This window comes from Arvicanthis niloticus, chromosome 6, assembly GCF_011762505.2.
Source record: "Arvicanthis niloticus isolate mArvNil1 chromosome 6, mArvNil1.pat.X, whole genome shotgun sequence".
Lineage (NCBI taxonomy): Eukaryota > Metazoa > Chordata > Mammalia > Rodentia > Muridae > Arvicanthis > Arvicanthis niloticus.
In genome coordinates, this window is record NC_047663.1 from 28300279 (window position 1) to 28325628 (window position 25350).

Sequence of the window (25350 nt, forward strand, 5' to 3'; positions counted from 1 at the left end):
GACTGTGGTGTTTCCAGCTGACTTGAACTCACTATGTAACCGAATGCATTGATTTTCAAAACTAAGCAATACCCCCCCCCCCCAATATCTGTTTTAGGGAGTAGAGGAAAGGTTGCGAAATAACTTCATCCAAGTAATCTATTTTAGTCCAATCGAATCTCCTTTATGGAGCGTCCTTAGGTTTATTGTATTGTGGGTAATCCTAGTAATTTAGAGTTTGGAGGGGTGGTGACACACAAGGAAGACAGACGTAATTACATGGATACCTCAACAGAATGATAGAACTCACCTGGGACTGCCACAAAGAACTTCACAGCATCCCGGTGCCCGTGGAAACAAAGCTGTGCATGCGCCATTGAACAGTAGGGTATAAATGTCCCCGGGGTCACTTTATCACTGTTCTCATCACCATATACACGGATTACACTCCCAGGACGGTTACCTGGAGTCCCTGAGGTTTTATTTGCTGCAACAGAAACCAAATACCAGTGTTTTCCTCTAGAAACTAGTGCTGATGCAAGAGGTTACTGGTTAATCCTTATGATATTATCTAAGAGCTACAGCCGGTTGAGATAACAGAAGTGCAGCAACGCCAGCTCAAGGCAAAGCTGGAGAGAGATACAGCATGCTAGTTATTTTTAAGTACTTCAGTAATGGAGTAGGGGATTTTGCCAGTCTAGCAACGACTAAGATTCTATTAAATTTAGGGAAACCATTATAGTAAACAAAACAAAATTGAATCATAGTTAAATCTGCTTAGTTTTGCTTTTAGTCCTTATTAAAAGGAAACTAAGTATTATATAGACTACAGTATAAAGGTATGTTTTTAAAATTAATTTATTTATTTTACGTATTTGAGTACACTGTCCACTCGTTAGACACGCCAGAAAAGGGCATCAGATCCCACCCATTACAGATGGTTGTGAGCCACCATGTGTTTGCTGGGAACTGAACTCAGGACCTCTGGAAGAGCAGTCAGTGCTCTTAACCACTGAGCCATCTCTCCAGCCCCCCAAAGGTATGTTCTTAAATAAGATCTTTATAGCTCATCTTCTGATTTCTCCCCCATGGTAAGGAGCGGGAAAGCTTTGCTTAAAAAGAATCCTACAAATGTAGATGCTGCACTTATGCCTGCCTGACAGTTTGCCGGATTCCTATAGAATGGCCAGACTTACAAAATACCCCTGATTCCATGGGTAAGTGAATGAGAAAAACATGATTGATAATAGAGTAAATAATGTAGATTAATGACAGTTTTAAGAGATGTTTCATGTTTTTATTGGAAGGAAAACCAAGTCTGAAAGAAAGTTTAGCTGCAACAAAAGACGATCAGTAGACTAAGCTGCTGAGCAGTTGGTGGCTATGTAACAAACGTTTAAAGTAAAAACAAAAACAAAAACAAATTCTGCTGCAATGCAGTGACTGCGAGTAGGTGACACTGAACAGCATTCAAGAGGGTGCTCTAGAGACGAGGAGACAGCCTCAGAGTGGCTCCAAGAAGCCAGGAAGAAGTTGGGTTCTGGATCTGCACTTACCCCTCAGCCCCAGTAAACGTCCCTGGTGGAGGATTACGGCTAAAGTGAGAGAGGAGGAAAGGGGACATGGGGAGGTGCACGACAGGAAGGAGAAGCATTACTATGAGCCGCACTAAGCCTCTTCTATGTGGCCCTACTGAATCATGCCAGCCTGGCAGAGCGCCAAATAATGGCCCATTCTTACCAAGGCCTCTACAAACACCTTTGCTCAAAAACGATGATTTGATTATGATTTCATGAAACCATTCCAGTGAGACAGAATCAAACCCTAAGAACTGATGTGAAGTACATACTAAAATTCTCTCTTTCTCAGTCTACCCAAAAGAAACCACCTTTAAATAATTATGCTAAATGCAACCCTCTTTTAAGGAGAAAAGGTAATTTAGACATCTTCGAATTTCTTAGGTTTAAGAAGTACTTTGAACATGTAGACCTGTAAGTAACTGAACAAAACCAAGGAGGAACTGAGAACATAGAGTCTTTAAGGGCTCCAAATCCACCTTCTGGTGTTCTTTCCTTCCTTCCATTGAACAAAGGAATTTGCTAACTTATTTGATGGACTCAGGGCATCCCTCCTACCCCAAACTATTCCTTGCTTGTGCATTTTATAACACAAAACCACTTAGTGGATGATCAGTGTAATGGAATACATACGAGGAACATACAAGATACATTTTGTTCTCTAAAATAGTAAAGTCAATTCCTTTCAAACAGACAGCCTGTCTTCAGTATGAAGAAAGAGTCAGTGATCTGAGATTTCTCCCACATGATTGTTTTTTAAAAAATCTCAAATACAACAAATGGGACAGCCACAACCATTAGCAAGTGAGTTAAAACTATAATGAATGGAATGCTGTGTTTCTGAATAGTGGCATAATAAAGCGCAAGAGAAATGGGCCCTTTCTATCACAGATGAAACAGGGCCATGACTCCTGAATTGAGACAAAGGGATTCCTACAATGAAAACACTGAAATATGGGCAATAGTCTGGATACTTACAAGCTGAGTCTGTAGTTTGTAAACTGATTTCAGCGTTGTCACAGATTTGTCAAACTCTAAACAATTCCTTCAATCTGAATTTTGGATACAATTATTCCCTGCAATTATTTTACTTTTGACAGTTAAAGTATACTTACTTTCTGTCAATGGGATGGAGATAATGACACCATTTCCAGTCCCCACCCATAAACGATTGCAAGACACCATAAGAGCTGTTATCCTCACGAAAGAGAAGCCCAGTTTCCCAGTACCTGTAGGGCAGGAGAGGAAGGACAGTTACTGAGAAACTAGAGCAACATTCTAAACTCCAGGAGTCTCTGGCTTAAAAAGAACAAAGAAAACTAAGAAAAAAGTGTACTAGAAAGGTAGGGGTGCAAGGATAACATTGAACTTGGGATCCTTCTGCCTTTCCCTCACAAATGGTGTGACTGTAATGGAGTAGTGGGGTTGTGGGTAGGCACCACCATGTTCAGCTCAAAGCAAACTCTTATTGGTTATATTGTTTGACAAGTCAAGGCTAATGGAAAAAGAAAATTCTACACATGGCTAGCATTACTTTATCAACCAGAAAGAAAATACAAAGGAAAAAAAAAACTCAATTAAGGGATCTACAAACCCAAATCAAACCCAAAAATTAGACAAAGGGAAGCAACAACAAACCAAAAGTTGAGGTTTGCTAGATTGGGAAATCAAATGTCATTTGATTTTATAAATGGAAAAGGTTCCCAATGTGCTTTAAATTTCTTTACATGTATAAAAGTCAATCTTTGCTAACAGAACATACCTTTTTTCTTGTTTACAGACTTAGGCTCTAAATCAGTTTGTGAGTATTGGGGTATCGTATAAAACGTAGGAAGCACAAACGTGTGTGTGTGCCTTTTTTAAAAAAATATTTATGTATTTATTTTATGTATGAGTACACTGTAGCTGTCTTCAGACACACCAGAAGAGGGCATCAGATCCCATTGCAGATGGTTGTGAGCCACCATGTGTTTGCTGGGAACTGAACTCAGGACCTCTGGAAGAGCAGTCAGTGCTCTTAACCGCTGAGCCATCTCTTCAGCTCCAAGTTTTTATATTTTAAGAGAATTTTTGTAATTGCTTTCATATTCAGGAAACATTTGAGACAAACATCAGTGACTCAACAAATTGCATCCCTGACCACACACACGAGCAATGTAAGAAGCAATCTTAACTCCCATTCAGCTTAAACTAGCAATTTTTAAAGAAAAATGTCTCTCAGCACTTGGGAGGCAGAGGCAGGCGGATTTCTGAGTTCGAGGCCAGCCAGAGAAACCCTGTCTCGAAAAACCAAAAAAAAAAAAAAAAGAAAAAGAAAAAGAAAGAAAGGAAGGAAGGAAGAAAAAAAAAAAGAAAGGAAGAAAAAAAAAAAGAAAAATGTCTCTAAAATGTCTGTAATGATTTATTTTATGTCTGAGTGTTTTGCCTGTGTTTATGTATGTACATCACTCACACGCCTGGTACAGCTGAAGTCAGAAACTGGTGTCAAGATGCCCTAGAACTGAAGTTACAGCAAACTGATGTTTGCTGAACTGCCATGTGGGTGTTACTAGGAACCAAACCCAGGTCCTCTGCAAGAGCAGCAAATGTTCAAATGTTCTTAAATACTGAACCATCTCTCCAGCTTTAAGGTAGGAATCTTTAATCAAGAGTCAAAGTACCACTCTAAAATTCATGTATGCATGCTTTCTAGCATGCTTGATTCTATGGACTAGTCAGCTTCTCTGTGGTCAATGACCAAAAAAGGGTAAAAATTATTGAGAGAAATTGAGTAGTTACAGAGCACTGCATTCAATGTTAAAAATTAAAAAAGTACAGTAGAGAATAAGAACAGAGACTGCCCCTGCCTTTCCTGGGGTTTTGTCTATAGGTTACAAACAAAAATCACATAATATGGATGCAATCACACTACTGTTAAACCTATGACAAAGGACAGCTGGGTGTGGTTCGTGCCAGCTCTCAAGAGGCAGAGGCAGATAGAGATAGAAAGGTCCCTGTGAATTTGAGGCCAACCTGGGCTACAGTAAGACCCTGTCTTTCCTTTTTTGTCTTGTTTTCTTTAAATATAGGACCTAAATAAATGTCCCTCTTCAATATGACAAAGAACCTGAGAGTAAGTAAACCACGACCAAGAAAAACTTTCAAGGTAGAGGATACACAGTACATGCGAAGGCACACGCTACATGAGAGGGTACACAGTACATGACAGGGTACACAGTACATGTGAGGATACACAGTACATGTGAGGGACCTGAAATGGAAAGAACTTGTCAATATGGGTAGACTGAGAAGGTGAACTAGTCTAGACCATGTAAGGTCTCCTTGTGGTGATCACTTAGCCTAAAAGCTAGTGTCAAAGTCAAAGTGCATCAAGATATGTTTACACAGTATTTACTATGTAGAAAACAAAATAGTTTAGAAAGAAGTTAGGAAACACAAGGCTATCAAATGGGGAAAAGGAGAGTAACCAGGCCTAAGGTGATAGTGATCAAGATAAAGTATTTGACTTTAAGTAGTTTCAAATTTGACTGAGTTCTAGGTCACCAAAAGATGTAAGGAATAAGGAGGAGAGAAAGAAAAAAACAAAAAACCAGAAACAAATTCTAGTCAAGAACCATGCTATTCACTGGCATATCTGTCGAATACCTGCAGTGATAAAAGTTAACTATTCATGTGGTAGTGTATTCAGTGACTCTCTCAGAGCATTAGAGGAGAGTAAAGGTATACTGTAGTTGTAGACCATCTGCTCAGTATACACAAGGCCCCAAGTTAGTACCACAACACTGCATAACAAACCAAAATAAAGCACTCCCACTGATTTTCAAAAAGAAAACATTTGGAAGCTTACCTAACATTTTGCTTACATAAGGCTCAATGTCCACATCCTGGAGATGTTGGTATGTGTGTGCATGATAGAGGCGGAGCGTGGAATCCAGACGAATGGAGACCCAAACACCATCACCCACCCATGCAAGCTGCCGTACTTGGCTCTCCTTCCTGGGGTGTGCATCAAATGATTTCTAGAAGAGATGTTAAATAATGAAATTATTGTTTGTCTTGTTTTTCAGGACAAGGTTTCCTTGTGTAGCCCTGGCTGTTTTAGAACTTGTACTGTATGTAGACCAGGCTGAGCCTGAACTCAGAGATCTGCCTAGTTCTTTCTCCCAAGTACTGGGACTAAAGGCATGCACCACCATGCCTGACTAATGAAATTAATGAAATTAGGAAGTTGTTTAAAACCTACTAATCTGAGGCTGGAGATGACTCAGAGGTTAAGAGCACTGTCTGCCCTTCCAGAGGACATGGGTTCAATTCCTAGCACCTACATGGCAGGTTACAACTGTCTGTAACTCTGGAGATCCAGGGGATCCAACATGCTTAATACAGACATACATGGAAGCAAAACACCAAAGCATGTAAAAATGTTTTTTTAAACAACTGCTAATCTGCACAACAATCTGAAGACTGTTTATTAAAGGAGCCTAAATTTGCTTATCTTGTACAACTGCTCTCCCATCAGTTCTTCCAGCACAGAATGCAAACCCACTCCACCACCATGTAAATAAAAACAGAGGACCAAATAGTAGTTGGGCATGGTAGCTAACACCTGTAATCCTAGCACTTGGAAGTCTGAGACAGGAGACCTGTGTGGGTTCATGGCCAGAGTGAGACTGTGGCTAACTAGTGAGACAACAACAATGACAACAGAAGCAAGTGGTGCTGGGCTTCAGCACTGTCCAGGGGATTACCTTAAATAAACAATGCTGGCCATGCAGACGATGTATAGTGTTCAGAGAGGTGATGTCAGGGTTTGGCATTGCTACAGAGCAATGAGAAGTAAGATCCTATGGGTAACTAAACTAAAAGGAACCCACACTGTTGTTTAAGGAGCAGCCATGAAAAATAAACACCAGATGGTTACCTGTGGGATGAATTTGGCAGAAGGGGTGGCTGTGGAGGTCTTGCTATGTAGCCTAGGTTAATCTCAGATTTGTGACGATCCTAACTGTAGCTTCACAAGTGCTAGAATTATAGGGGTGTGCTATCATATCTAGCTTTAACTTCCTAAGGAAGAAAATGAGACATGGGGCAGGAAGAAATACAAGTCTCACCTTAAAACTTTCCTATTGTAATTTTTTTTAAGACAGTAAGAATGGATACATTGTGGCCGAAATTTAAAATCTTGTTTTTATAAAACTTGTCACTGTAATGTTATTTCTCAATTTGTGATGCATATGTAGATGAACATGAATGCATATGAGGTAGAGGCAAAGGAACTTATAAATCCTCTCAACCAACCTTGTATGACTAGGCATATCAAGAACTACATATTCAGTCATCACGATGTTGCACACATAATCCCAGCACTCAGGAGGCAGAAGCAAGTGGATCTCTAAGGTCAGCCTGGTCTACATAGTGAGTTCCAGGATAGCCAGGGCTATGTAGATAGACTTTGTCTCAAAAAACATATACTCAAATATAATACATACACAAATACATACAAACCTTTATGTGTGAATCCTCTGTCCTTAAAAACAAAATAAAATGGAACCAACAACCAAAAAATAAAAACAAAACCCATCATCACCTAACCTCATAGCCCAAAATGACGAGAGAAAGCTAAGACATCCAAAGGTTTATTTGAAGTGCCCTTTAAACACAGATCTGAGAAAGAGTCTCTCTGGGAATTCCAATTCAGTATGTACACAAAATATAGGTTAACTTGCCTCTATCTTCATAGCCTTTGGCTGAACCACATAGATTTTGTTCCTATAGCCACACCAGACTTTGTCATGCACAACAGTCATGCACCGTATGGAATGATGAGGACGTCCAAGGTCTAAAAGGTGATAGTTTGACAGGTCCCACTGTCCATCTTTAAAACAAGAAGTAGATTATAGTTAATCTTCCCACTTTTGATTGATGAGGTCCTCAAAGCACCATATGTTAAGTATCTGTATAAGCTCCTTTATCTGTATAAGCTCCAGAGCTGGAAGAGATCACACACATCTGCAATAACCTACCGCCCACTAACTGGGTTCCCTTTAGAGCATGTTTCCAAAGTGATGATATAGTTTGGTATTGTGGTGCACACCTTTAATCTCACCACTGGGAGTCACAGGCAAGCAGATTTCTTTGAATTCAAGGTCATTCTGGTTTATATAGTTAAGTTCCAGGCTAACCAAGGATACTTAGTGAGATTTAGTTTTAAAACAAAGAGAAGTTTTGTGACAAGTCAGTCATAGTTTATTTTTAACATGGTAAGTCTTTTTGGAATTAGAATGGACTTAGAGCTTGGGGATGACTTAGAAATAGAGTACTTGTGTCACACATGCAAGGCTCTAGGTCCAATCTCTAGTAGCATGTACCCGCACACAACATGCACAAGAACAGATAGTCACGTGGGGGATTATATTTCTTTTACTTGCATTTTGATGGATTCTTAGGTAGAAATTGAAGGCAACTCATTGCTAACATGTTAGGAACTACTCATATAATCTGAGCATCTATAATTTATAAATCTGAAATCCAAAATGCTAAGAAATTAAAAACACCGAGGGCTGACATGGCATGTGCATGTAATCACCCATTAGTCTATAGTTTTGCTTAGTGGAAAGACAATAAATAAATATAACCCTGACTTTGTTACATTTCTATGTTTTTGTTGTTATTGGTTTTTGTTGTTGTTGTTTTTTGACACAGGACTACTCTGTGTAGCCCTGGCTATTCTGGAACTCGCTCAGTAGACCAAGCTGGCCTTGAACTTAAGAGATCTGCCTGCCTGTGCCTTCTGAGTACTGAGATTAAAGGTGTGCACCACCACCATCACCTGGCTTTCTATGTCTTTTCAAACCAAGCATTTTTATGTATGTTATACCTATCATCCTTTATAAATCCTTCATGCTAATTCCACCTTATTGAATCCCATTGCATAAACTTTAGTAGGATCATCACCAGCCCTGTGATAGCTCTATTTCTGGAGGCTTTAGCATTAATTACATCTTAGTGAGCTGATAGTCAACCTTTAGGTAATTCTGACTCCTTAGAAATCTCTTGCTCTTTTGAACCCAATAGTAACACCTGATATTGATCCATATATATACATATATATATGTATATATACAGAATATATATATATTCTGTAAATATAATTTTTATTCTACTTATCAAAGCTTCTAAAAAAATTAAATTTAAAAAATCCCAACTTCTATTATTTCACTTTTCTAGTCTTTCACTAACTAAGGGTCTGTAAGTAAGTGATTAAAATGTTGGCCTCAGTTTCCTTTATTACTGTCAAGAAAGGAAGATGACAAGAGAATTCCTCATAAGAGCTTGTGGTGATTTGAAGATGCTTGGCCCAGGGAGTAGCACTGTTAAGGAGGTGTGGCCTTGTTGGAGGAAGTGTGTCACTGTGGAGGTGGGTTTTGAGATCCTCCTCCTAGCTACCTGAAATTCAGTCTGATCCTAGCGTCCTTTAGATGAAGATGTAGAACTCTCAGTTCCTCCTGTTCCGTGCCTGCCTGGACTCTGCCATTCTCCCACCTTGATAATAGTGGACTAAGCCTCTGAATCTGTAAGCCAGCCTCAATTAAATGTGTCCTTTATAAGAGTTGCCGTGGTCATGGTGTCTGTTCACAAAAGTAAAACCCTAACTAAGACAGAGTTTGTGAAGTTTAAACACAGAAAATTCTAGATAAGACCACAGCAAAGCCGGGCCATGGTGGCGCACGCCTTTAATCCCAGCACTTGGGAGGCAGAGGCAGGCGGATTTCTGAGTTCGAGGCCAACCTGGTCTACAGAGTGAGTTCCAGGACAGTCAGGGCTACACAGAGAAACCCTGTCTCGAAAAACCAAAACCAAAACCAAAAAAACAAAACAAAACAAAACAAAACAAAACAAAACAAAACAAAACAAAAAAAACAAAAAACAAAACAAAACAAAACCCAAAAAACACCACAGCAAAGCAACATACAGCCTTCTTTCTGTGATAACACAGTCATTAACAAGCAATCTCCACATATAAATCCATCCCAGCAGCCTAAGCATAATCTACCTAACACATCTGTATGCCAATAAGGACAGGAGATTTCAATTAGTTTGAAAACTAAAACCCAATTAGTTTATCCTCTTTTGATACTTGCTTGACCTTCAACCTAGTGGATAATTATTTTTGGATGACAAATATAGCAAGGTTAGTTATAATAATACATATTTTCTTTAATTCGCACTGTTTGAGACAGACTTTCTCAAGTTTCTCAAGTTTGGTTGTAGACATAGCACAACAGGAAAAATGATTAAACTATACTCGATTGAAAGATAACTGGGGGCTTATGAATTAGAAGCAATTAAGAGCACTTTCTGCTCTTGCAAACCATCTTTAGTTCCCAGCATCCACAACAGATGACACAACTGCCTATAACTACAGTTCTAATAAATCCGATGCCCTTTAGCTTCTGTGGGAACATGCATATTTGTACTGCATGTAAACTCATAGAGACACATGCATACACACAGATTTTTTTTAAAAAGTAAATAAATCTTTAAAAAATTGCTTTTAAGCCAGGCTTGGTGGCACATATTTACATTTTCAGTAATGGGAGGCTAAGATAAAAAGACTGTTAACTCTAGGCCAATCTGGGCTACAGAGTGAGACCCTTTCTCAAAAAAAACAAAATTTTTCTTAAATGAAGTAGATAAAAATTCTTAATAATAGTATAGGGCAAGGCTGAAGAGATGGTCCAGAGGTTAAGAGTACTGGCTGCTCTTACAAAGGACCTGGGTTCAACTCCTGGCACCCACATGGCAGTTCACACAACTGTCTTTAACTCCAGTTCTAAGGGATCCAACACTCTTACATAGACATGCATGCAGGTAGAATACCAATCAATGCTTATAAAATAAAAATAAATAATTTTTTAAAGAAGTGATAAGGCTCCATGTGATAGCATATACTTTTAATCCCAGCACTCAGGAGGCAGAACCAGGTGGATCTCTGTGAGTTTAAGGCCAGCCTGGTCTACATAACAAGTTCCAGGCTAGCCAGGGTTACATATTGAGAGCCTATCTTTAAAATCAAACAAAAATGCTGGACACGGTAGTGCAGACATTTAATCCCAGCACTGCAGAGGGGAGAGGGGAGAGGGGAGAGGGGAGAGGGGAGAGGGCAGAGGGCAGAGGGCAGAGGGCAGAGGGCAGAGGGCAGAGGGCAGAGGGCAGAGGGCAGAGGCAGGTGAACCTCTGTGAATCTGAGGCCAGCCTGGTTTACAGAGCGAGTTCCAGGACAACCAGGGCTACTCAGAGAAACCCTGCCTCAAAACAAACAAACAAACAAACAAACAATCAAAAAAGGGATAAAAATTATACTTGCCAAATGTTTTCTAATTAAACATATGAAAAAAATGTTGTATTATACTACATAAGGGCATCAGAGAGCTGGGGAGATGCCGCAGTATATAGAGTGCTTGTTGGGCAAGGGTAAAAAACTGAGCTTATATCCCAGAATCTATGTAAAATGGGATAATAGCATGCATCTGTTATCCCAGTTCTCCTAGGAGACGAAAACAGGAGAATGTCTGGAAAGTTGGAGGCCAGCTAGCCTGACATACCCATCAGTAAATAACCAAAGACCCTATCTAGAGCAAGGTAAGGAGATAACAACTAACACAAAGCTGTTCTGTCACAACACACACACACACACACACACACACACACTCCAAGGCAAATGAATGCCCATATTCACTTACAGGACATCTACATACATACATCATAAGCATACACACAAAGATAATGTATATAGAATATATGGACAGAGAAAAAGCTAAACTCTTTGTTCATTGTGATAAACACACTTGTCCATCAGGAATACCTAATACATATCTCCACAAACGCATCCATATATTTACTAATATATGTCAAATATTTCACTTAAAACTTCATTCTCAACCGGGCAGTGGTGGTGCACACCTTTAATCCCAGCACTCAGGAGGCAGAGGCAGGCGGATTTCTGAGTTTGAGGCCAGCCTGGTCTACAGAGTGAGTTCCAGGACAGCCAGGATTACACAGAGAAACCCTGTCTCAAAAAACCAACAAAACAAAACAAAGCAAAACAAAACAAAACAAAACAAAAAATTTCCTTCTCTTTTTGGGTATCATTTCTTTCAAATGCAGTAAGCCAATTTACTTGAAAATGCTCTGCAAAGCAACATTTTGGTGTATGATATTATAAAAACTTACCAACTCCTCTGTGGAAGATTGCAAGGGTGCCATCAGCCAGGGCTACTAGTACAATTCCTTTCACGTGTCTGCAAATAAGAAAAAGAATTTCAGAACCACCCTTAAGGAGTATAGAATGGACCGTGTGTTACTGAGCTGGTGCAGACCTCTCAAAGGGCCAGTCTGTGGCTAACACTACTTTTGAACATATGTCTGCTCACTGTGAGCATCTTGTTATGGAAACACGCCACAGAAACTAATGCACAGCACATGTGGTCATCTCAAGGTGTTGCTTTCTAGCCCAAGGCTTCTCCTTTTATCACACCTCAATGTAACTCTACAGAGCAGACACACACCATGACTGGAACAGAGTTAGTTCTGTATGTAGCAGCTTGAGTTCTCATGCTAATGGTGTTACTCAAAAATGTAGGGGGATATTTTTCCTGGAAAGTTGGGAGGAGCTAAGGTGGGAGGAGTAAGGAGAGGAAGAGGAGGAGCTAGGGGAGAGAGAATGAGAGGGGAACATGGAAGAGGATGTGTGCCTATCTCTAGCAGTCAAAGGTAGTTGATATATCTAGGTTGGGTATTGGGTTGCACCTCTGATGTATGGACATCTTGTTATTGAGCATTACCAAATATATAAAGTCTTTGGATAATCTAAACATTAGAGTCTCATTCCTACCAGGCCCGAGTGGATGGCGGGATGGTCTGAGCACTGCCCAGCCTTATAGAGACAGCGTGGAAGATTGGCAGAGCCATCTCCCATGCTGGCGTCTTGTGGGTGGCAGGGCCAGTGTCTCCAGTTGCCTGAGTGGACGGCCTGAGCAGTGGCAGTAAGTCATCACTCCTCGTGGCCATAGGCCTAGGCTAGTCAGGAACATGGTGGCTGATTGAGGAAAGCCAGATTGAATGCTACCATAATATCACTCACTACACACACACACAAAAAAAAAACCTGTTTACAATGTCCTGCACATAGGCTAAAGGAAGCCTGTCCCAAGTTGGCTCTAATTGGGAAATAAAGATGCCAATGGGCAATGGCTAAGCAGGGTGAGAGGCAGGGCTTTTAGGATTCCTAGGCAAGAAACAAAGGGGAGAGGAGAAGGGATTCTGCCATGAGAGGGGTGTAGGACAGATTCACCATGATAGAGAAGCAGAAAGATCAAAATTAAAGTTCACTGACATGTAAGAATCTGGGAAAGTGGCCCCAGGGGTCACTCCCCAGATTGGGTCTGGGGTAGCAGAGATAAAATACAGGTTTAGCAAGTATTTATTCAAGAATACTGGAGGGGAGTGTGTGCTATCCAGGGGGAGGTTTGGAAGTGCCCAGCCATTGAGCTAATCAAGGCATATCAAAAAATATAAAGGGTGTGTGTGTGTGTGTGTGTGTGTGTGTGTGTGTGTGTGTTCCATTCGTGAATCCAAAGCTCTTGGGTAGTGGGTGGGTGCATAGCAGGTGCAACCTGCCAGAAGCTCAGAGCAGATTAATATACCTGTAGATTTAGGAACAAACTGTTGGAACTTTGCTAGTCAACCTATGAAAAAGGAACTAGCAAACCAATGACTCCATCACTGTATTCCTGAGCTATAAGGGATAGTCTGAAATAAACACAGAATTCTAAAGTGAAGATTCAATCTAGAAAGTTCTCTTCTACTTAAACATTTTGTAATGATACTTCCCACTTTAGAAGTCATTCCCATTCAGTTTCTCTAGTTCCATTAAGATGGTTATTTATGGTGGTTTGAAAGAGTTGTCTCCTATAGTCATGGGTATTTGAATACTTGGTCCCCAGTTGGTGGTGATGGGTTTCAGAGCTTAAAAGACTGGCATCATTGCTAGCTTGTTCTCTTTCTTTCTACTTGCAGTCCTAGATGTGAGCGCACCACCCTGGTCCAGCCTGCTTGCTTGCCATGCTTCCCTGTCATGATGAAGTCAACTCTTATCCCTCTGGACCCATAGCCCAAACAGATCCTTCCTTCTGTGAGTTTCCTTGGTTGTGGTGTTTTATCACAGCAATAGAAAAAAACTAAGGTGATGGTTAAAACCAACAAGCAAAAAACTCAAGCTTGTATACTGATTTGTCATGAGATACATATTAGCTTAATAGTCTTAACTCTATTTTACATCAAAATCAAAACTTTTAAAAGGAATAATTTGAAAAGCAAAACTTACACAATACTGAGAATTGAGTCTTTGAGCTTAATGGAATGGAGACATTTCCTCCACTGGGCTACAGATGAATGGACATACAAACTGCAGGAGTAAAGTCAGGAATGTTAAGGCACAAAAACATCAATGTTTCTATTTAAGACTACAGGCATCCCCAAGAAAAAAAGCAGAACAACATTCAATTTTTAGGAAAAGAGCTTAATACTTTTGTATGAAAAGAGAAAGAAGAAGGGTGGGAAAAGGAAGGGAGACAGAAAGACAGAGAGGAGGGAGAATGGAGGAGACAGAATGAGTGCCTAAGACAGAGAAATGGGCTATTTATGCAAACAGAAGCATATGAATACCCAAAAGCTACAACCACTATTGATTACCAATGACACCAGGTGACTCTGGGTTTCCCCATGCCTTATCTGCATAAAACCCATTTCATGAATAATCTTAGATCTCTATTACATAGAACTATTGAATGTCAGTGATTCACATCAGTGGCTGACTGTGGCCTGCAGGCTAAGACAGAAGCTATGGAAAAGACATACACACACAAACTCACATCTTTCTGAGACAGGGTAGTCTAAACTTTATATAATCTGTCTCATTGTGTGCTGAGATTATAGGCATGAACTACCACGTCTGACTCAGACTTAAACAGCCTACTGGCCTTTCCTCCTATGACTATTACAGAAAGAGAACACACTGTGACAAAGAAAAAGTTTACCATTTAAAACAATGAAAGTCTAGTTTTCTGTGGGTATAAAAGTTTTTGTATTAATCTACACTTTTTGTTTATATTTATGCTTACTACACTTCATTTATCACTTACTTAGGGTTCTTGTTTTTGTGAAGGTGTACGTACAGCCAAGGCTAACATGGAAGGTTCCGTGGCCCAAGCTGACCTTCAACTTGCAAGCCTCCTGCCTCAACCTCCCACGTGCTGAGATTATAGGCTGCACTATCATGTTTGGCTCATTTTCTGCTTTCAACTGTAGAAGACAGGACTAAAAATATGTCATGTTAGGACGTTGGTACTTACCAGCCATTCTGAGCTCCAAGCCACATGGTTGGTAAAAGACTACTCATTTTCTGAGCTTCTTCTCTCACAAGGTCTTGTTCATTTGGCAATACTGATATTTGATCTTTGTACACATCTGAGTCATTACTGGAAAAATGAGAAACAAGGGAAAGCCCACACTAAGTATATTCAGCTTTAGTTTTCAAGAATTGAACAGTTCTACACTTAAGCTTACTACATGAACACACACTAAGATTCCAGAAAAGTCAGTGTTAATTGCTTACACATTAAGTAGTTCAATAACTTTACCAGAAATACTAACAAACCAGGAAGCTCAAAGGGGAGAAAGGGGAATAAGATATAGTAATAAACTTCATCAGTTAACATTCAAGACTTTAATTATGGCTCTTAAAAAGGAGAAAACCCCAAAACTATAACAAGATAGAAAAATGCATGGCCCTGTCATTATTTTAAAGTTTATAATAGTTTTTTCTGGAGTAGGTAGGACAGAGAAGGGAGAGATGTTTTGTTTTAAAACCACGCACACCCAGAGCAGATGTACAATTTTTAATATATATTTAATTTTATAAAATAAATTGCAGTAAAATGTTTATATTCCATCATAAACCTCTTCTTTTGGATTGTCAGGGCATAGTAGGTGGATGATATAAAACTGGGTTATCGCTTCCAGTCTGGGCCCGAACACTGAGCAGATACTGGGCGGCAGCTCTGTCCCCAATTTCACAGAACCCAGAGGAAGCAGGCCTCCCAGGAGCTTTAACCTGGGCAGTATCTTAGAATATACAGCCTTGGTGTATCTACTCATCAAGCAAGCTGAGCAGACCTGCTCAAACCTCTGATGTCCTGGAATTCCAGCTGGATACAGTGAAGACAGCGTCAGAGGCTTATCAATTTACTCTTTCCCCTGCCCCTCTTCTAATATCTCAACGCTCGTAATCAGCTTGAAGAAGTTAATGAAGAGTCGGCGTCCCTATTCCCTGGGCTTGGGGACTGAGGTGATTAATATTGAGCTGGGAAAAGTAGTGGTTTTGTTGGAACAGGGAGGATTAGCTAGGATTTATTGCATAGCCATAACCTATTGGTAGAAATACGTATAATTGTCATTAAAATGAACTTATAATTTCTTAAATGGTACAAAATTTACTTTGATTTCGAATTTAAGGTTTTCATTGGTATGAGTTTTTATTGATATAAAAGTGAGATCAATATCGTTACTCTCCTATATAACACATTTAGGAATACAAGGCTTAGACCCAGTCCTTCTTTAACTTTTTAAACTGATTTGAGATGGTTAGCCTGTGAATTAAGGGCCTATAGCAAATTCATGGCTCTGGGTTTATTGTTAGGGTGTTTTCTATATTTTATTTAGAAATAGCTGAGAGGAGTTAACAGACAAGAGTCCAGATTGCCTTACATGGATAGTTGGTTTTCAAAACATCAGAAGTCCACAGAAGTGATATTACAAACATTTCTGTATTAATGTTCATTTTGATTAGAGACCTGTCTGCTCCTGACGGCTTCCTGTCTTATATTCTAAAAAGAAATTAAGCATCTTTGGAGTTACTCCAGTTGTGGTGAAACAGCCACTAGGCAAGAATTGCCTCTTTTCATCTACAGACAAATTACTGTCCAGAAAAGGACACACTTGTGGAATAGTCGACTGATTATATCTGCCAAGACAGAGTAATCTGCCTTAATAATTCTGCATCACTAGGTCTGTCAGATGATCCTAGGCCAGAAGGCTGAAGATTGGATGCTCCAACATTTTGTAGTATAGGGACTGTCCAGGTGTTCAGCGGTTTCTATAAATTGGCTAAGTTTTAGAAGCTATGCTTTGTGCTTCCCATAATTTCACTTAACTCAGTCATTCTGGATTTCTGATGGGGTTGAAGACTTATAGTCTCATAGCCAATCCCGGTTATTTACTTTGAGAAAAAAGATTTGAGAGGATGGTTTTCAGCTGACATTCATTCTAAAGCCAAGAAAAAAGCCAGGTTCAAAACTAAGTCTTTTAGTTAGGAGAGATGACAGAGGTTCTGGTTAGTCAACAAAATGATGGACTGGGTATTAGGTCTATCTTGTACCTTACTGACACAAATTGGTATAGTTATGCTCTATCTAATTGTATTTTGAGAGAAAAGTTTTATTTTAACAAGAAGCGTGATATGTAGGAGGAGCTAAGGTGGGAGGAGTAAGGAGAGGGAGAGGAGAAGTAAGGAGAGGAGGAGCTAGGAGAAGAAAGAGAGAGAGAGAGAGAAAGAGAGAGAGAGAGATGAACATGGAGAGGCAGATGTTTGTGTATCTCCACCAACCAAAGATAGTTGATACACCTAGGTTGGGTATTGGGTTACACTTCTGATTGTATGAGCATCTTGTTATTGAGCATTACCAAACTTATAAAGCCCTTGATTAACATTAAAAAAAAAAAAACCGGGTTATCAAATTCAAAACAACTTCATTCTGACAGTAATTATAAATGCTAATAAACTCTTGGCTGCTCTATATACTAAGAAAAACAAACTTAGAAAGAAGCCAGTTTACCAAGAGTTGTATCTAAGGGGATGGAAAAAATATACTAAATGGCTCTGGATTAAACAGTCCTTTAAAGTAGAAGCCTCAACCAACAAAATGTGCATGAGAACTAAATTCAAGTCCATTCTGGGAAAAAATCAAACAATGACAAATTTCAACAGTGACTAATTCTGATAAGTGGAGTGGGAGTAAGTACAGAGAGAACAACCAGAATCATCAAAAGGATGGAAGGTAGAACACCACAATGGAGACAGAATACCAGAAGGGAAAATGGCCAGGAAGACGTAGACTAGTATCTATATGTACAAGGGTATGTATTTGTCCCGGTTTTTAAAAGTTAGAAAATAGAGTTAAGAAATGGATGGAAAAGTCTCCAGAGAGAATAAATAGGAGAGAATAAAACATGTTTCAGCTCCCTCTAAGGATGTCAATTAGTGGGTATTTTGGCTGTATGACATGATTTTGATTCTTTATATTTGTACAGATTCCCCCAAGTTACTGATTTAGGATGCATACCTTGACTGAAACACTGGGGAGAGGTCTTCTGGGATCTGAACTCCCAGAGGATCTGTAAACACATGCTCTGTGTACACACCAGGCTGGGAGATGTCCACAGCATCTTCAGTGGACCCTGCATTGCCCTCTGTGGCTTCAGTTGCTTCTTCTGCTGTTGGAATATTCTCATCAACCTCACTATTTTCAGCTTCCATTTCTGTAAAAACAAAAACCACTCTATGCTGAATGAGTTTTTCTATTCCAATGCTTCTACTCCACCACCCCACTCTGGAGCTGCACTCCACTGACCCTCCTCGGCATTGCATAATGACATGGACAGTGTTTTTGCTAACATGGTCACTACAGCATCTTCTTCCAGCTTTCACCATGGCTACTTTAAGACTGACGAGTCTGTAATGTGGCACTCTCAAAGGAGCCTTAGACTCTCCAAAGGTGTACCTGGTGGCTTTTCAATCACAGGAGATGCGCCGTTGGTACTTGGGGAAGTGGCAGCTCCTGTCACTCCTTCTGTGGAGCATCCAACCACTGTGATACCTCCCAGCAAGCTGTCCATCTCTGCAGAGCTGTTACTGGTCATGCTTCCACACAATGATGCTTTGTCTACCTGTCCAGATTCAGAAAGTTCTTCTCCTGCAGGGTAGTCTGTTTCCCGAGCTCCTGAAAACAAAACAAAACAAAACAACTTTCTTTGAACACCCAGTAAATAAGCAGCAGCTTCTTTCTATTAAAGCTACTCTAAGTTTGAAGTAAGAATATAGAGATAAGCCATACAGCTATTAAAATATACCATCAAGAAGGCAATGTTAAATCAATCTTGATAAAAACAAAAAAGTAACTGAGAGTTAAAATAATATTTCTATTAGTTCATATTCTAATGAAAAACAAGAAAAACATTTTTATTTTTTTTTATTTTTTTTATTTTTTTTATTTTTTTTTGGTAAGAGACATGGCAGGCAACATTGCTCAGGATGTAAAAAGTATTTACTGCACAAACCTGATGACTTGAGTTTGGTCCTTATAAGCCACAGTGGGAAGATTAAAACCAACTCCCACAAGTTTTCCTCTGGTTTCTGTACATGAATTGTGGCATATGTGCACTTCCACACACAACAGCAAATTATTTAAAACATTTTAAAGGCATCTATAATATGGATCTATTAATGTTAGACAACAACATGGGTGTGTAATTTTTGGAGACAAGGTCTCACTTGGTCCATGTTGGCCTTGGACTGTATGTAATCAAGGCTGAACTTAAAGGTCTTAATCCTTCTGTCTCCACCTCCCAAAAGCAGGGAATACAGGTGTCCATCACTTCTGGCTAAGCCACAATAACACAAAACAGAAAAGTCGATAGTGAGATGCTCAGTTGGCAAAGCACCTGCTGCATAAACCTGATTCCCCAAGTCTGATCCCTGGAGCTTGTTTAAGGTGGAAGAAATCAATTTCACCAAGTTCTCTGACTTCCATCCATGTGACATGGCACGTGCAGCCTCTTCATACACCACACAGGTACACAATAAAAATAACTAAAATGTTTAAAAACTGAAAAGGGTACCATTTCAGGAATTAACAACTATTTATACAGTAAGTAAAGAAGAAAACTGATCAGTGGTCAAATAAACAATATATAATTAAATGTGTTAAAAAATGGGGCCAAAAAAATTTACTCCCTACAAACACAAAAACAAATTGATTCAAGTTAACTCTATTAACTATATCTATTAACTTATACTTTTATCAGATTTTTTTTATCCTTTTTTGAGACAGGGGTTGAGACAGAATTCTGCTTTCTAGGGTCAGGCTGGCCTTCAACTGTTAATCTACCTGCCTCTGCTTCCTAAGGGCTGAGATGACAGGCACACCTGACCTTCCACTTGAATATGGAAGGAGACTCCACATGGAAGGAGAGAACCAACTCCTGAGAGTTATTTTTTGATCTTCAAAATGGGCACTGTGATATGATAGCATTTCTACTATTACACAAAATAAGTGAACTGTAATAAAACTTTTCTTCTTTAAAAATGTAGAGGGGGTGGAGTGCTAGAGAGATGGTTAACGGAAGCACTTGCAGAGAGGACCACAGTTCAATTCCCAGAATCCATATGGCAGCTCATAACTATCTCTAACCCAGTTCCAGGGCATCTAGTAGCTTTTTTTTGACCTCCACAGACAGCAGACATGCACAAAATATACATACAGCCAAAAACTGATATACAGAAAATAAAAAATACATTGAAAATCATTTTTAGCTGGTTGGTGGTAGCACACACATTTAATCCTAGTACTCAGGAGGCAGAAGCAGGCAGATCTCTGTAAGTTCAAGGCCAACCTGGTCTACCTAGTGAATTTCAGAACAAACAGCCAGGCTACACAGAGAAACCCTGTCTCAAAAAACAAACAAAACAAATAGAAAAGAACAAAAGAAAAACAAGTCATTTTTAACTTCTTATGACTACTGCTATTATTATTACTAAGATGGGCTTCTATATACTAGCATTAAAAGACATACAGTGGCTTAAAATATTAGTAAGACATAAAAATTTAAGCATTTACAATGGAAAATTATTTTTATCACTTTAAAATATATTACTTTATTTATTGGTTTTGTTTGCTTAATGTTTTTTTTAATTAATTAATTTATTTATTTATTTAGAGACAGGGTTTCTTTATGTAGCCCTGGCCTGAAAGATCTAGAGCCCAGTCTGGCTGCAAAGATCCACATGTGCCCCTTCCTTCCAAGTGCTGGATTAAATGTGGCACCATCACCCAGCTTTAACATTTACCTTAGGTTTTTTTTTTTTAAATGGTATAAAAGTTGTCTGCTTAGCCTTTTTGTTTGGAGACACAATCTTACTATGTGGTTCAGGCTGACTTTGTCTCAATGAAAAAAAAGTGTTTCTGAAAAAAACAAAACAAACAAACACACACACACACACACACACACACACACACACACACACACACACACAAAAAAAAAAAAAAAGAAAGAAAGAAAGAAAGAAAGAAAGAAAGAAAGAAAGAAAGAAAGAAAGCCGGGCAGTGGTGGTGCATGCCTTTAATCCCAGCACTTGGGAGGCAGAGGCAGGTGGATTTCTGAGTTGAGGCCAGCCTGGTCTACAGAGTGAGTGAGTTCCAGGACAGCCCAGGGCTACACAGAGAAACCCTGTCTTGAAAAACAACAACAACAAAACAAACAAACAAACAAACAAACAAACAAAAAAGGTGTTTCAACCACAATTACGTAACAGGGAAAAAAAGAGTGTCATTTCTTTTATGGCTAATATTTCTGAATTATTGTTTTAACTTTACACATTGATTTTAGAACTTCAGCTGGCCTTCCTGTACCAATTAATCTAGGGAGCTCCTCATCCTCTATCAACCAGCTATCCTCACACATTGCCATTTGTTTTTTGAGACAGGGTTTCTCTGTGTATCCCTGGTTATCCTGGAACTCACTTTGTAGACCAGGCTGGACTTGAGCTGAGATCCTGCCTCTGCCTCCTGAGTGCTGGAATTAAAGGTGTGTGCCGCCACCACCACCCAGACTCATTTTTTAAAATACTCTTCACACTATTTTAAAATTCACACTAAAAATATATTGTTACTCAATGGCTTCTAGTCTATTTTGAATCCTCTCTTACTAGAATGTAAAGTCTGTATCCACAAGCACAGGAACACAACTCTTATCAATTTCCACAACTCCATAGCCAAAGGAGGTGCAGGGGACACAGGGAGGGAGGAGGCAGAGTCTTGCTTTACCTGGGACACTGGCAATGCACAGAACATGAGAATTGCAAACAGTGAAACTATCTAGGATGTTGCCAGGCTGAACAGCATCAATGATGATAACCTTTGTGGTTGAGTGGGTGCTGGTACAGATCCAGACTTGACTGGACAATTCTTCTTGATTTTTTAATTCTTTCTGCTGTTCCTGTGTAGGCAGAGAAAAATGTTTAAAATTATATAAATGTACAAATATTCTTAAGACTGTGTTCTTATACTAAAACAGTATTTTTTCAAGATTATCTGCAAGGGTCAAAATACAATTGTTTATATGTATTTCTGGATTAAAACTTAGTAGTGAAAGCAGATCAGTGATTAAAAAATAATTTGGTCTTCTTTGCAGTAGTGGTTATATACATTTGGAATTGTAGTCACTTGAATATATGTAAATAATACCTTAATATAATGAATGCTAAAGGGACATCATATATACTCATAAATCAAGAAGTCAAGTGTCAGTGCGTTCTTACCTTGAGTTCTTGATCCAACTTATCTAAACTACTCTGAGACGCACTCCGCTGTTTACTGCCTTCGGTGTCCAGACCAGCAACATCCTTGTAAAATACACTTGCTCCAACAACAGACCCGCCATCTCTGGTCTTGCCACCAGATAAATTGACTCCTACAGCACACCACAGCTTCTCGGAGGCAGGGGGTGGGGAGAAAGCTATTATGTCATTTTTTTTCTCTACAAATAGTAAGATAGCTAAAGGTAGAGGCACGGGTATTTCAGTATACTCTAGTACTATTCATGAGCTGTAGTAGCACATGCACTTAGGAGGATGAGGCAGAGTGAAAGAGCTCAAGGCCTGCCTGGATTATAGAGTGTCTTTGTCTCAAAATACAAAAATAGCTAAGTGTTAAAGTGAGCAATCATTTCACTACAAAAGCAGAATTCAGCCGAGCGGTGATGGTGCATGCCTTTGATCCCAGCACTTGGGAGACAGAGGCAGGTGGATTTCTGAGTTCAAGGCCAGCCTGGTCTACAGAGTGAGTTCCAGGACAGCCAGGGCTACACAGAGAAACCCTGTCTCAAAAAAAAAAAAAAAAAAAAAAAAAAAAGAAAGCAGTGTTTAAATAGTTTTTTAGGGGTGGGAAATCTAACTGGGGTTTGAGAGTCTCTCCTTCAATGTCACAGTTAGCTTACCTTCATAGATGCATCTTTTTCGTCTAGTGGTCTGAGATAGACAGGCACAGGTAAATTTTTCATCTTATTTTCCCCTTGACCGTTGGCTACCTAATAGGGACACATCAGTAAGTCCCATTAACATTGAAATTACAGGACCATTGAGACATAAGCAAGCATGGCTATTACATACTTGTTTCTGAAATCAAGTTCAAGCTTGAGTCTGTCATTCTTACTTGAAAAATAAGCAAAAACTCAAGCAGCAATTGCATATAGTAAATACAAGAGCTCAGCAGGAGGTAGAAATTCACAAAAATACATGTGCACACGAGTGCATGTTTGCACACAGAAGTGCTTGTCTTTTAGGAGTTTATTTACATTCTGGGGCTCTAGAAAACAGCCCAAAGCTCACGTCCTTTATATTTGCCTAAATACACCAAACTGAGGCAGGCTGAGACGAGAAATTTAGGATATTGCTCCCAGTTCACATTTTCCAAGCAGACTCTTCTCAACCTGCACTTCCTACTAGACAAGCTTATTGCACCCTCAAGTACCTGTTTGTACTTCTGAGGCAGACTCCAGCCGAAAGCTTGCACTCGGCCATCTTCTTTCTGAACATGAGCCTTCACCTGCCGATACTGTTCTCTCTTTTGCTCTCTTCGGGAGGCTAAACTAGCCTCAGTTCTAAAAGGAGACATTTGCAGTTTTAGTTAAGAGAATGCAACAAAACCTCTAATCCCAGCATTTGAGTCATCCTTGACTCTACCCTGGAGCCTTGTGCATAAGACACACACACACACGCACACGCACACGCACACGCACACGCACACGCACACGCACACGCACACACACACACAGGATTATACCAAAGCTGATTTTTCCATGTTTGTGAAACAAGCCTTCAACAGGGAATAAGCAGCATGTTGTATTAAACTGAGTTATTAGTCATCAAACTTATGAAGTTTCAGATGTTATATTTTTTAAAATCATAAACTTCTGAAGTAATTTGGGATCTTCCTTTGCTTAACACATACGGAGCATTTTCTAATGCTATTGTGGAAAGTGGTTAAGTTCAACTCTTAGATTCTACACCCTCTTTTCATTTTTTTAAAATTTAGATTTAATTATTTTAATTTTATGTGTTTTGAGTGCTTTGCCTGCATGGATGGCTGTGTATATGCATGCCTGGTGTCATCAGAGGCCAGAGAGTCCATTCTCCTTCCAACATACAGGTCCTAGGAATGGGTCTCAGTTTATCAAGGTTGGCAGCACCCTTACCTGCTGAGCCAGATCACTAGTCCTGAAGTGCAATTTTCATAAGAAACCCTGGGTACAAGTTATTCATTCATTTATTCATTCATTCACTCGCTCATCCATTCACTCACTCATTTTGGGGCAAAGTCGTGCACTCTTTGGCCCAGGACAACCTCAAAATACAATCCTCCTGTCTCAGCCTTCACAGGTTTAGAAATACATTGCTAAGTTCTACAGGTAATTTACTTAAAGCATCCCTCTGCATTATAGAACCCCATCCTTCTTTTTTTCTTCCCACATCTATCCATAACCCCAACAGACAAAATAGTCGCCTTTGTTCTCAAGACAGGGTTTGTGTGTAGCTGATGCTAGCCTTGAACTGTCTATACAGACTAGGCTGGCAATGAACTAGTGATGATTCTCTTGTATCTATACCTGTATCCTGTAGCAATACTGGATTAACATAAACTATTATGTCTGGTTATAGTCTCTTTTGAGTCATCTGAATTACTGAGGACTAGTTAGTAAGGGTGACAGGTTCTAGCACTCTGTGCGCTTGTTTGAAATACTTACTCCTCACTAAGGAAATCAAATGCCTTGGACTTATCACCAGGGAGCTGAGATAAAGTGCTGCTCCTTTTCTTCACAGAGGGAGTCACATGAGAGGTGGGGGCATTATACTTCAGATTAACAGGGGGTTCAGGCTTCTTTGTTGCATTACTTGAAGAGCTAAAAAGTCGGCTGAAACTAACAAAATAAAAGAAGAAAACAAACAAAACCCACAGATATGTCTATTACATGCGCTGTGAAAACCAAGCCCCAATTTCCCATAAATTTTTATGATCAAGAAAATTTCAAAACTTTACAAGGCACTGAGTTAGACATTAGCAAAACCAGTTTTATAGTTATACTACAGCCTCAGCAGTCAGTCACAACCAAACTTGGACATTCAGGGGAAAGTAACTTAGGATGCCAGGTATAAGCAAGTTCCATAATGAAAGAGATGCTCTTGCGTACAGAAAGCTTCTAGCAAACAATGGCGAGACAAACGCTCCTTGGCTGGGTGGGTCCTATGTGGGACAAGGTCACAGTGGTCAGTGAGCAGCAGGGGGATGAGTGTGATGACAGCCAGAGCTTAGTGTGCAGCGCATAGAAAGTTCTGCTACACTAG

At 39.6% G+C, this 25350-nt stretch overlaps 2 protein-coding genes across 14 annotated transcripts in view; one reads left to right on the forward strand and one right to left on the reverse strand.

Moving 5' to 3' along the window:
- Luc7l3 (LUC7 like 3 pre-mRNA splicing factor) overlaps nucleotides 1-25350 on the forward strand; it is a 335229-nt gene that overhangs the window by 205184 nt on the left and 104695 nt on the right. The window lies entirely within an intron of this gene.
- Spag9 (sperm associated antigen 9) overlaps nucleotides 1-25350 on the reverse strand; it is a 125543-nt gene that overhangs the window by 10741 nt on the left and 89452 nt on the right. For 8 of the 13 annotated variants that reach the window (XM_076935988.1, XM_034505824.2, XM_034505826.2 and 5 more), the window contains 15 exons: nucleotides 24753-24926; nucleotides 23480-23609; nucleotides 22947-23036; nucleotides 22270-22437; nucleotides 21776-21947; nucleotides 18455-18673; nucleotides 18017-18212; nucleotides 14969-15094; nucleotides 13942-14022; nucleotides 11790-11857; nucleotides 7283-7431; nucleotides 5404-5575; nucleotides 2672-2785; nucleotides 1536-1574; nucleotides 290-466 (listed from right to left, as the gene is read on the reverse strand). In XM_076935988.1, the coding sequence (XP_076792103.1) occupies nucleotides 290-466; nucleotides 1536-1574; nucleotides 2672-2785; nucleotides 5404-5575; nucleotides 7283-7431; nucleotides 11790-11857; nucleotides 13942-14022; nucleotides 14969-15094; nucleotides 18017-18212; nucleotides 18455-18673; nucleotides 21776-21947; nucleotides 22270-22437; nucleotides 22947-23036; nucleotides 23480-23609; nucleotides 24753-24926 (2075 nt within the window). The remainder of the gene's footprint in view (nucleotides 1-289; nucleotides 467-1535; nucleotides 1575-2671; nucleotides 2786-5403; nucleotides 5576-7282; nucleotides 7432-11789; nucleotides 11858-13941; nucleotides 14023-14968; nucleotides 15095-18016; nucleotides 18213-18454; nucleotides 18674-21775; nucleotides 21948-22269; nucleotides 22438-22946; nucleotides 23037-23479; nucleotides 23610-24752; nucleotides 24927-25350) is intronic. The other 5 variants (XM_034505835.2, XM_076935989.1, XM_034505828.2 and 2 more) reach the window with 1 other exon arrangement.